The following is a 13,069-nucleotide window of genomic DNA, read 5'->3' as shown; positions in this document are numbered from 1 at the left end:
TTTGATTAATAAATGATTTGGATTTAAATATGTGCAATGACAAACATCGCCCATCTTTTAAAAAATGCACGAGTTGCACTATGCAAATTGCTGCACTGGGAATGAATAACACGATAATAGATTATAGCTTTATCCTTACAAATGAAAAGGCAGTCATGATTGGCAGGTGACAGTTCCGCACCATGAATGGCGCAAGCTACTTGTGGATGTTGCATTATATACGCGAGGATGAGGGATGTACAAAACTATTACTGCTCTGGCCCCCGAAGATGAGACCAGTCTTCTGCAACCTCTTTTGGCTCCTGCTGAAATAACCTCAAATATTTTGCCTGAGGAAGTTCCCTAACGTTTGCAAGGAGTTTCACGTTGCAACAGGTCTGGGATCTGCAAGGCTCTATGTCCCTGAGAAGCCATCTGGGCAACCAGTGGGAAAAGTGGATAGGAAGAGTATTTTTCTCCCTCTATCCTTATACCAGAACCCAGGGTCATCCCAGGACGCTGAACAGTGGGACTCAGGGCAGATAAAATGAGAGGCTTCTTCACAATCCTGCATCATTAAACTATGGCATTTGTCCCCACAAAATGGTCACTAACTTGGACAAATTTACAAGGTGCATTAGATCAGTTTATGGAGGCTATCAGTTGCTACTAGTCTTGATGGCTATTTTACTTCCACTGTCACAGTCAGAATGTCTATGAATACCTGTTCTTGGGGAGCAAGAGGGGGAAGAGGGCTATTTTTGTCATGTCCTGGTTGTGGGTTTCCCAAGGTATTTGGTTGAGATCCTGGACTAGATGAAAAACATCTTTAAATTAACATTTGCAAAAAAGCCATAAACATTTCTACTTGGAATTTTAGGCAGTGATATCCCAAAAACTATAAGAGAAATGTTTTCATATGCAACAGCCGCTGCCCGGTTATTAATTGCATTGAACTGGAAAGGGGGGGAAGTACCAACAGTAAGGGAATGGCAGAATTGGCTCAACTGACAGACAGATTAAGGGGAAATACAAAACAATCATTTATGCAAAAATGGGATATGTGCAAGAAATGCCTACAAAAATATAACGACATAACATCTGTGGCAGTGTTTGAATGACCCTTGTGTAAGTTAAATACTGCTAAGCAATGAAAAACGGTATGATATGTTATAAGTAAGTACTAGAAACTATAGTAAGAATAAGGTAAGACGTATAAGTACCGTATTTTTCGCTCTATAAGACGCACCAGACCACAAGACTCACCTAGTCTTGATATGGCAAAAGCAGTGATCCCTCTTGCTGTTCTGGCTTCTGGGATAGCTGCACAGCCTGCATTTGCTCCATGAGACGCACCCACATTTCCCCTTACTTTTTAGGAGGGAAAAAGTGAGTCTTATAGAGCAAAAAATACGGTACATTCGATGTCGTAAATGTAACTTACATCAGGAAATCACAGGAAGTCTGTTTTCATATAATTTAGTTTATTGGATTTTTTACTTTGGTTTACTTTTTTTTAGTTAGAAATTATAAGAAAAGAGCATGTGCAAATACATTTAATACAAAGTTTAAATCAATAAAGAGAGAAAGAGAGAGGGAGAGAGAGAGATGCTGAACTAGATAAGCCATTGCTATGATCCAGTTCTTAACTAAAAGCTCAGTTTTGCAAGCAAAGTCTTGAAAGTCCATTCCCATCCATGGAAAGAGCTCCAAGTGACAGTGCTAACATGACTGCCTCTTTTGCCTTATTTTCCAGAGATTAATAAAGCCAATGGTGAACATCTTATCAGCAACTGTAAGTACTAAAAACTGGGTGGTGTTCCAAAAGGGGGTTGCTAGAAATATCATTGCTTTGGCACTGCGCTTGAATCTTCTTGCATTCTGGGCGGCTCTTTGTCGACCGCCATGTATTTGCAGTCCGAACAGCAGATGGGAGACCATTTTAAAGACTCTCTCTTTAACGATTCCTTCGGCAGCTCTGAAGCTGTATTGGGTGCATAGGCTGGAGAATGGAGATTACTGAGAGCCATGCACCACTAAGATATTTGTCGGTCAAGATACTACAAAGTATGCTGAGTTTTAAATGGGTATCCATGGCATTTTAGCTCTGCAAAAAGTCTTTAGTGTTCTCTAGTCCCTGTAAAATGTGAATAAAGTGAATCCCACAGCAGCTGTCAAAAAGTAAAAAATTAGATAGGCAAGTCAACTTGAAAAGAAGTGTTTTAATTTAGGCAGCTAGCATGAACTAGGAACCCTCTTCTACAAAAAGGGGGATCAAGGGCCAGCAGAAAAGACACTGCCAGTGGTCCACTGTCAGGAATGATTGGTGGGTGCTAGTAGAGATAAGAGTCCGGGAATCCAGCCATATTTACAAAGATTTATTGGTTTCTTCAAGCTATTTAGGTAAAGGTACCCCTGCCCTTACGGGCCAGTCTTGACAGACTCTAGGGTTGTGTGCTCATCTCACTCTAGAGGCCGGGAGCCAGCGCTGTCCACAGACACTTCTGGGTCATGTGGCCAGTGTGATGAAGCTGCTCTGGCGAACTGGCACCAGAGCAGCACACGGAAACGCAGGTTACCTTCCCGCTATAAAGCGGTACCTATTTATCTACTTGCACTTAAGGGTGCTTTCGAACTGCTAGGTGGGCAGGAGCTGGGACCGAACGACGGGAGCTCACCCCGCCGAGGGGATTCGAACCGCCGACCATGCGATCGGCAAGTCCTAGGCGCTGAGGTTTTACCCACAGCGCCACCCGCGTCCCGTTCAAGCTATTTACAAGAGCTCAAAAAGTCCGTCTCCATCATGGTGAGTCAGTTGCCTCGACTGAAGAGGCTTTCCGTTTTCCCCAGCATATCCATTTCCTGAGCCCAACCCCCTTCCTTCCTCTGTTACGAGAGTGGCTGGGCCCCGGAAGTGGCTCCCCCCTCTCAGATTCATTGCCTCCTGACAGCCCTTCGTCACCTTACTCGTCCGAGGAAGAACAGCTGCTAATTAACGGAGGCTGATCTCTGTAAGTCCCCATTCTCTCCCCCTTCTCTGCCTCCAGTTCCCTGACATCCACACATAGAATTGGTTTAGAAAGTACAACCAGACATTGTAACAGAAGTGATTTTAAACTGCCCAAGCAGGTATTCAGGGACAACCATGATGAACCTCAGCCTTTCTCCTGAACCCCTTGGAACCAGGGAAGATGGCACTGTGAGCACTTTGACAGTGTAGCTCTGGGTGGCTCACAAACACATGGTACATGAATGCATCAGAAATATAATATCATATAAAGCAGCAATACCATAAAACACCAATCCAACTTGCACACCCCTTTTATCCAAAATACGTTTAAAGCTGTTCATGTAAGCCAAGCTTGCAACAACCGCTAGCAACAACTCTGACCACATTTCTAGGTTCTGGATTGCTACTCAGTTGCTATCTTTACTGACCTGGTTTTCCAGTTTTCTCGGTCTAATCTAAGGATGTATAGATACTATTTTACAAGTTTGCTTAACATATATGGGATAAACAAAGACAGAAGAGATTCCCATGGACCTGCCATAGCAGCATTAGCAAACAGAATATTCTCCCAAATTTTACCTTTACACTTTCTGGCACTAAAACTATAGCACAGAGGCCAGAATAATAATGAGTCCTCCCTCTTGGCCAAGACTCAAATGTAAGCTGATTTCAGGGCATGCCATTTTTAGTTACTGCTACCTCTTGTTCTGCTATTCAACACTTTCGTTAATTGTTAAAGTGTTTTCTATTTAAGACATTTCTGCCCCACCTTTATGAGTCCAAGCTCTCTTAAGGCACCATATTTTTCGCTCTATAGGACGCACTTTTCCCCCTCCAAAAATTAAGGGAAAATGTGTGTGCATCCTGTGGAGCGAATGCAGGCTCCTTGGCTTCAGCGATAGCAATGCGAAGCCTTCAAAGCGCAGAGGGAGCGCTCCCTCCGTGCTCCGGAGGCTACGCATTGCTTTCACTGAAGCCTGGAGAGCGAGAGGGGTTGCTGCACACCGAACCTTCTCACTATCCAGGCTTCAGGGATAGCCGCCTGAAGCCTTTGGAGTGCTACGGGACCTCGTGCTGTGCTCCAAAGGCTTCGGGTTCCTTTTGCTGAAGCCAGGAGAGCAAGACTCTCCTGGCTTCAGCAGAGAGGGAAAGCTGTGCGGCGCCCCTTCAGCGAAGCGGGAGGAGAAATGGAAGGGCTTCATTTCTCCTGCCGCTTCGCTGAAGGGGCGCTGAGCAGAGGGGGGAGAATTTTTCCCCCTTTTTCTCCCCCTCTAAAACAAGGTGCGTCCTATGGTCGGGTGCGTCCTATAGAGTGAAAAATACGGTATATTCCATAAAAACAACAATATCTACCACTCAGAAAATTAATAAACCAGCAATGATAAGACAGACATCCATCCCAGAACCAAAGTATAAACATAACCAAGACCTACAGCAACAAATGAGCACAATAAATAAAGCCCTTTCAAGGGAAAGCCAGCAAAAGCAGTTGGACTGCCTGATTTTCAACAGGATATGCAGAGCCGTCTTTTCCATTGGGCTTACTGGCACGTTGCACCAGGGCGCCGGCCTCTCAGGGGTGCACCAGCGAGTGGGGGAGCTGCGCGGCTTTGCCGGCGGCCTCCCGTTTTCCTGCACACCCGCCAGCTGTGCCCTGTTAACCATATGGCTGGCGGGTGTGCAGCTTCCTTCCCAAGCCTTCGTGGGAGGAGAGCGATTGCCGCAGAGGCTTGGGAAAAGGTCAACAACTCTGGGAAACGGGGTGGGGCGCTGGAGGTATCTTTGCACCACGGCGCCAGATATGCTTAAGACGGCCCTGAGGATATGGTAGGCCAAATTCTGAATTTTCTGAGCCATCTTTAAGTGCAGCCTCATGCAAAGTGCATTGCAGTAACCCATTGTGGACTTAACCAGAACATGTACAACTGCAACTAGGCCTGACCCTTCTAGACAGTGCCACTGTTGGCATACCAGCCTAAAGGGATAAAATGTAATCCTGCCATCGCCACTGCCACCTAGGCTGACGAGGCAGATTCCCAAACTATGTATTTGATCCATTGGGAGAGTGTAATCCCATTGAAAACAACCTTCCAGAGCAAGTGATCTTCTTTCTCGAAGGACCTCTGTCTTGCCTGGATTCAGCCTCAGATTGTTCACCCTACTGCACCCCAGAAACGCCTCCAGACACTAGTTTAGGAATTAGGATAAGAATGGCAACAGGGCATATTCTTATCATTAGCCTTAATTGCAGTGAAAGAAGATTATGATCTTTTTGGCAGCGGGTGTAACCAGTATGATATATTCCTGGCGACTCGAGTACAATACGGATTTGCATGCTTCGACGTACAAGAGAGTTGTCATTCAACCATTGGTGATATATGCTAGGAAATATGAGCTGCATTCAGAGTTCTCCCAAATAACTTGGAGACTTGTGTCAGGGAACTGCCATCGGAAGGAAGGGAAGTGAAAGGGCTCACACAGGTTGGGAGAGACTCAGCAGCTGAAGAGGGAACCAGTAGGGGGAGAGGAGCTGAGCTGAGGGAAAGGGAGCTGGAGGGATGGCTCAGAGACACTTCCAGCGAAAACAGTGGGGAGGTTTCAGGACCTCCTGTAGGGACACCCACTCCTCGCCGGAAACTGTCACGCAGAGAGTCCAGAAGACGTGTTTCCGTTAAGGAGCTTTTATGTTGGAAGCGATTCCGAAAGCAACCACTGTCGGAATCTGCCAGCGACTGACGGAGCCATGTTTAAGGGGCTCCGTTACAGACAGAGGTTTGCAAACTTGACCAAACTCTGAGGGACTAGGATTTTACACACAAGCAGCTCATCGTCCCATCACAGCATTCCGACAGTCTCCGTGAGCAGCTTGTGCAGGAGAAGGCATCATGAGCAACCCAGCCGGAACCGGAGAAGCAGGAGCTGGAGCGGGTCCAAGCCTGGAAGAAAGGTACCGGGTGTTGGAGGTCCAGCTAGCGCTGCAGACGGCGAGGCTTGAGGAGAGGAGGGCTCAGGATGCAGACAAAAAGGGGAAAGACACCCAGCTCGCCAGAAAGGTACCAGGATTGGTGCAGAAGTTTGGGGGGGAGCCCAAAGACTATCATGGCTTTCGGACAGAGATGCAATATGCCCTCAATCTGCAGTTTGATGAATTCCCTGACGAGGAATCACGAGTGGCTTTCGTGATTGGGCATCTTGAAAAGGGGGCGAGAGACTGGGTTAGACCCCTGATGGCAGCGAATAGTGACGTCCTAAAGGACACGATGAAGTTCTTTCGCGCCATGGATCTGATGTTTTCCAGCGATATTGAACAGGGAGTGGTGCGCAGACAGTTAATGGCTTGCAAACAGGGGAGCCGATCTGTCCGTGAGTACTGGACTGAGTTCACCATGTTGATCCATAAATTGGGGTGGGATCTATCGGCGGAACCCATTCAAATGCTCTTTGAAGAAGGGCTTTCTTCGGCTGTGAAAGACGAACTTTCCCGGGCGCCCAGGGCGGAGTCTATGGACCAGCTGACCAAATCAGCGCTGACCATAGGAGCGCGCCAGGAGGCGAGAGCATTGGAGAGGCGGGAAGGGAAGGGGGAACGTTGGAAGGAGTTCCGCATTCCAGACATTCCAGAGCCAACTTTCCCACCGGCAGAGCCGATGGAAATCGGAACAGCGCGCGCGCGCGCAGTTTCAAAGCCCAGTGAGGGGGGAAAGAAGGAGGGAAAAGGCGCCCGGAAATGCTATCTCTGCCAACAGCCAGGTCACTTTGCCAGAGTCTGCCCCCAGAGGAAGGAATGGCAAGGGATGGTAGGAGCTGTGGAGGGAAGAGAGGAAGAAATACCGGAGCAAGTAAAAGCCAACGCCTGGCTGCCACCGTCGGGGCACAGCAGCCAGGCCAAAGAGCAGTGAAAGTGCCCACGCCAGAACCTCCTAAACCCGCCCTAGTGATAGAAGTGGCGCTAGAGCTGCCAAACGGACACCCTCTAAAGATAAAGGCGCTGTTGGACTCAGGCAGCTCCTGCAATTTCATGAGCAAAGAGTTTGCAGCTGAACACCAGATACAGACGATCCCTTTAAGCAACCCCCTGCAGGTGACCACGATCGATGGCAGGGAGCTGTTGGGAGGAGAAGTCAGCTTGCAGACCGTCCCAATGATAATGAAGGTGGCAAGGCACACCGAACTGATAGCGTTTAATGTGGCCACCTTGGGAGGAGCTCCCATTATATTGGGGATGAGCTGGCTAGCGTTACATGATCCGCTGGTGGGCTGGCATCAGAGAGTGGTTTCTTTTGGTTCAGCACATTGCTTAGAACACTGCAAAGAGGGAAAGGGTTTGGCAGGGGCCCAAGCCACCCTAGCAGGGACTGAAGTAACGGAGAACGTGAAGGTACCACGACAATACGCAGATCTCCGCGACGTCTTCAGCGAAAGGGAAGCTGACCAACTACCTCCGCATAGACCCTTTGACTGCCAAATCAATTTACTCCCTGGGGCACAGCTCCCTGTAGGCAAGCTGTACGCCATGTCAGACAGAGAGATGCAGGAGCTAAGAGAGTTCATTGACAAGAACCTGAAGAGAGGGTTCATCAGAGAGTCCAGGGCGGTGGGGGGCAGCCCAGTGTTTTTTGTGGATAAAAAAAACACGAACAAGCCGAGGCTGGTGTGTGACTTCAGGGCCTTAAATGCAGTGTCAGAACCAGTGGCTTTCCCTATGCCCAGGATTGACGACATTTTGACAAGGGTGCGGAAGGGAAAGATTTTCACAAAGCTGGACCTAAGGGGGGCGTACAACCTGATACGAATAAGGAAGGGGGATGAATGGAAAACCACCATGTTCACCCCTTTAGGGGCATTTGAATATTTAGTTATGCCCTTCGGCCTACAAGCAGGCTCCGCATGCTTTCAATCGTTTATGAACCACGTCCTGGGGCCTTTGCTTTACAAGAATTGTGTGGCCTTCTTAGACGACGTGTTGGTGTATTCTGAGAATGAGGAGCAGCATGTGAGAGACGTCAGAGAAGTGTTGAGCAGGCTGCAAGCCAACCAGCTGTGGGTGAAACTGGAGAAGTGTCAGTTTCATACCAAGGAGGTGGAATTCCTGGGGTATCGCCTGTCAGACAAGGGATTGGCCATGGATCCCGGCAAGGTCCAGGCGGTGCTGGAATGGAAAACACCCAAAACAAGGAAGGATGTGCAGAGGTTCCTAGGATTTGGGAACTTCTATCGTAAGTTCATCCGAAACTTTGCCCACCTGACGGCGCCCATTACGGACTGTCTCAGCAGTAAGAAGAAGTTCGTTTGGACTGAGGAGGCGGAGCGAGCATTTGAGGAACTAAAAAGGGCCTTCGCCTCGGAACAACAACTCCTGCATGTGGATTTACAAAAACCGATGAGAGTGGAAACTGACGCATCAGACAGAGCTATTGGGGCGGTGCTTCTGCAGCCAGGGAAGGAGGAGTCAGAGTGGAGACCGTGTGCCTTTTTTTCGCGAAAGCTGAACAAATCCGAGAGGAACTACACGGTGTATGACCGAGAACTACTAGCCATTCATGAGGCGTTCCGGAGATGGAGGCACCTGCTAATTGGCGCACAACATAAGGTGCAAGTGTGCACTGACCACAAGAACCTAGAGTATTGGAGGACGGCACGAGTGCTCAACCAACGGCAAGTGAGATGGGCCCAGGAGTTCTCCAAATTTAACTTTGAGATTTGTTACGTGCCAGGCCCAGAGAACATTAGGGCGGACGCTCTCTCACGCAAACCTGAATATTTGGAGGGGGAGGGAGCACCCGAAGAGAGACATGTCATCCCAGAGGACCGCTGGGTGTGTGGGGCCGCATTGGTGGGACAAAGAGAACTGGTAGAGGAAACAGAGAATGATGAATACGCCCAGAATAAGCTCAGAGGTCTTAGGGGTGAGGGAGAGGAACCAGGGGGTTTCGAGGAAAGAAATGGAGCTTTGTATTACAAAGGGGCACTGTATATCCCTGAAGGAGACTTAAGGGGGAGGGTACTCAAGCAGTTGCACGACAGCCCCACGGCGGGGCATTTTGGACAACACAAAACCATGTGGTTGGTCACCAGGGAATTTTGGTGGCCTAAGGTGAGGGAAGATGTACGGGAGTATGTAAGAGGGTGTGAGCAATGCCAGCGAGCCAAAGGGGAGAGGCGGGCACCGGCGGGGCTATTAGAACCCTTACCAACCCCAGAACGACCTTGGGAGGCAGTGTCGATAGATTTTATGACTGATCTGCCGAAGTCCAAGGGGAAAACAGCCATCATGGTGGTGGTAGACCTACTAACAAAGATGTGCCACTTTGTAGCCTGCTCGCATGCAGTCACGGCGGAAGAGACAGCGAAGTTATTTGTAGAACACATTTTTAGGTTGCACGGGGTGCCATTGAGGGTGGTCTCAGACCGAGGAAAACAATTTACTTCCAGGTTCTGGAGGAAGCTCATGAGCTTACTGCAGGTGGAGGTCAACTTTTCGACTGCCCGGCACCCTGAAACCAACGGGCAGGCGGAAAGAGCAAACGGTGTCCTCCAGCAATACCTGAGGTGTTATGTCAATGACAGAGAGAATGACTGGGTAGAAAAGTTGGCGCTGGCGGAATTTGCCTACAACAATGCCGAGAATGTGTCCACAGGGATGAGCCCCTTCTTGGCTAATTATGGGTGTCATCCCAGGGCTTTCCCAGGGGGAGAAGGGGAGAGATGGGGCGTCCCGGCAGCCGAGCATTTTGTAGAAGAAATGGAAGCAATCCATCGTCAGCTCCAACTCAACTTAGAAAGGGCGAAGGAAGAATACAAGAGGCAGGCAGACAAGAACCGAAGGGAAGGTGAAACCATAAGGGTGGGAGATAGGGTGTGGCTGTCAACCCAAGGGTTGCCGTTCAAAGGAGGTTGTAAGAAATTAAGACCCAGGAGATTGGGTCCCTTTGAGGTCATTCAACAGGTCAACCCAGTGGCTTTCAGGCTCCGGTTACCCAACCACATGAAACTGCACCCAGTATTTCACAGGTCGTTACTGTCACCGTATGAGGGGGGACGAGAAGGGATGGCCACTCGGGGACCGGTCATAGAAGAAAGGGAATGCAGCAGCCATGTGGCAGAAATCCTCGACGCCAGGTGGAAGGGGGATCAGGTGGAGTATTTGGTAGCGTGGGAAGGAGAACCGGAGTCAGAAAACACTTGGGTAATGGCAGAAGATATCAATGACGAGGTATTGATAGAAACGTTCCATCAAAGGTTCCCAAGGAAACCTCAGCCTGTGGAGAGGTTCCGGCGGGAATACTTTGGGACCACCGATGAGGAGGAGGAGTTGGAAGGATTCTCGGAATCGGAAGGGGAAGGGGAGATGGACTCTGAGGAGGAGGAGTACTTCGAGACCAGGAACCGCAACAGGTGGAGAGAAGTGTTCGGGACATCGGAAGATGAAGGAAGTTCATTCCGGGGTTTTGCCTCCTCACCGCCCGTAGAGGAGGGGGCGAGAGGGGATGAAGGGGGCCCTGGAGGGGAGGTGGATGTCAGGGAACTGCCATCGGAAGGAAGGGAAGTGAAAGGGCTCACACAGGTTGGGAGAGACTCAGCAGCTGAAGAGGGAACCAGTAGGGGGAGAGGAGCTGAGCTGAGGGAAAGGGAGCTGGAGGGATGGCTCAGAGACACTTCCAGCGAAAACAGTGGGGAGGTTTCAGGACCTCCTGTAGGGACACCCACTCCTCGCCGGAAACTGTCACGCAGAGAGTCCAGAAGACGTGTTTCCGTTAAGGAGCTTTTATGTTGGAAGCGATTCCGAAAGCAACCACTGTCGGAATCTGCCAGCGACTGACGGAGCCATGTTTAAGGGGCTCCGTTACAGACAGAGGTTTGCAAACTTGACCAAACTCTGAGGGACTTGGATTTTACACACAAGCAGCTCATCGTCCCATCACAACTTGGTTATACAACGTTGGCAAATTTGGAACAGACATGTAAGTTTGAATGCCAGCATTATTGGTCCTGAAACCCAGCTACTGGCAATCAGTCATCCTGTTAGCTTCTGAGATCACAGCTCGTTGACCAGATATTTTCAAGCATATATTTACAATCATTAGAGCGAAATACTTGCTTCTTTTATGAGATTTATAGACAAGGAAGTTGTGTATCCTTCATATGCACCTGTGCTCTGTTTGCTGCTTCCACAGAATCACAGCATGCCCACAAACCTGATAAATGGTTGCCCACCAGTTTTGTGCATGGCTATAAACTGTTCATATGGAATTTTGCAAATGTCTGCCTGCCTGCTAGAATCTAAATGCCTGTAATACACACGCAAAGGACTGCTGCCAACTCTTTTCTGTGATTTATGCTGGCTCCCACACTCTTTTGTTTGAAGTGTCCTGTTTAGAGAAAGAAAGCAAAAAAGCCCCTTCAAGCTGTGGGTGAGGACTGACTCGCCATGCAGGTTTTCAGGAGTCCATTATTCCTTTCTTGTGTGTTGTAAGAGGCAGATTACAGAAAGGAGGGGGGGAAAGTATCACAATGCTAAGCCTTGTCGCTTGCAAATGCTGTGTGCCTGGGGCTTAGCCGCCAGAAAGTATTTGGGAACTCCCACATCCTCTTCTGAACAACTTTGTCACCTTGACATTTCATAGTACAAAGGGGGACAAATTTCCTCCCCAAGGGTGTCCCTCATCACCACGGAGTATCATCGTCTCCAGGAAAATGGCTCCTTGAAGCTGTCGGAAGGATTTTTGGGTTAAAGAAAGGTGTTGTTGTTGTTTGGTCGTTTAGTCGTGTCCAACTCTTTGTGACCCCATGGACCAGAGCATGCCAGGCCCTCCTGTCTTCCACTGCCTCCCGCAGTTTGGTCAAACTCATGCTGGTAGCTTCGAGAACACTGTCCAACCATCTCGTCCTCTGTCGTCCCCTTCTCCTTGGGCCCTCCATCTTTCCCAACATCAGGGTCTTTTCCAGGGAGTCTTCTCTTCTCATGAGGTGGCCAAAGTATTGGAGCCTCAGCTTCAGAATCTGTCCTTCCAGTGAGCACTCAGGGCTGATTTCCTTCAGAATGGAGAGGTTGGATCTTCTTGCAGTCCATGGGACTCTCAAGACGTAGGATGATACAAAGAGGGAGCTGCAGCCTGAGACAGGAAAAGAGGTGGTAAGGGAACAGCTAGCTATTTTAAATGAATTCAGATATTAAATGAACTTGGGGTGTAATCTCAGAGCCTCTATCTATAATCATTTAGAATTTGCAGAGAACAAGTAAGGTCTCGGCAGACTGGAGGTGAGCAAATGTTGTCCTCATCTTCAAAAAGGAGGAAAAAGAAGATTCGGGTAACTACCAACCAGAAAGCTTGGCATTGATACCAGGAAAGATCCTAGACCAGGTTATTAAACAGTTGGTCTATGAACACTTAGAAAAGGATACCGTGATTACTAAGACCCAGCATGGATTTCTCAAAAGCAAGACATGCCAGATGAATCTCAGTTCCTTTTTTGGTGGAACAGGGGAATCCTGTGGACGCAATGTATCTTGATTTTGGTAAGGGTTTTGACAAAGTCGCCCGTGATATTCCTGTGGAGAAGCTGATAAAATGTGTGCTGGACAAGGTAACTTAGATTGATTTGTAGCTAGTTGGCTGACCAAACCCAAAGAGTGCTCATTAATGGTTCCTCATCATCCTGGAAAAAGGAGGTGTTGCGGGGATTTTTCGAGGGCCTGTTGTTGTTCAATATCCTCATAAATGACTTGGATGGAGGTCTTGAGGGGATGCTCATCAAATTTGCAGATGGCACCTGTTATGTGCTGAAGTTCTCACCCTGGGCCAGCAGGGGGATACTGTAGATAGTTTTCACTCAGGTCCACATATGCAAATAAGGGATTGAAAGTGACGTTCAGTGATGGGATAGTTACAGAAAGTGGTTACTGTTGCGTTGTAGTGGAGCTCTATATAAGCAGGCTGGCTGAACCCTTCAGTTCAGTTCTGTTCTGGCCTGTGAATAAACAAGAGCTATTTGGAGAATCGCTGTGTCGTCTGATATGTTCACCCACAACCTAACAGCACCAAACTGGGCAGGATAGCTAATGCCGCAGAAGACAGAATC

The 13,069-nt window shown here is 48.7% G+C and overlaps 1 protein-coding gene and 1 long non-coding RNA gene across 4 annotated transcripts in view; one reads left to right on the top strand and one right to left on the bottom strand.

Moving 5' to 3' along the window:
* LOC308460687 overlaps window positions 1–13,069 on the bottom strand; it is a 197,869-nt gene that overhangs the window by 113,761 nt on the left and 71,039 nt on the right. The window lies entirely within an intron of this gene.
* Window positions 1–13,069, top strand: part of LOC308460467 (transmembrane protease serine 11A-like) — a 66,176-nt gene that overhangs the window by 41,725 nt on the left and 11,382 nt on the right. For all 3 annotated transcript variants that reach the window (XM_080976914.1, XM_080976913.1, XM_080976912.1), the window contains one exon: window positions 1,736–1,774. In XM_080976914.1, coding sequence (XP_080833040.1) covers window positions 1,736–1,774 — 39 coding nt within the window. The remainder of the gene's footprint in view (window positions 1–1,735; window positions 1,775–13,069) is intronic.

This window comes from Podarcis pityusensis (assembly GCF_964106645.2).
Source record: "Podarcis pityusensis genome assembly, chromosome: 13".
Classification (NCBI taxonomy): Eukaryota; Metazoa; Chordata; class Lepidosauria; order Squamata; family Lacertidae; genus Podarcis; species Podarcis pityusensis.
The sequence above is the reverse complement of the archived record's forward strand: the minus strand, read 5'-3'. Positions and strand labels throughout refer to the sequence as shown.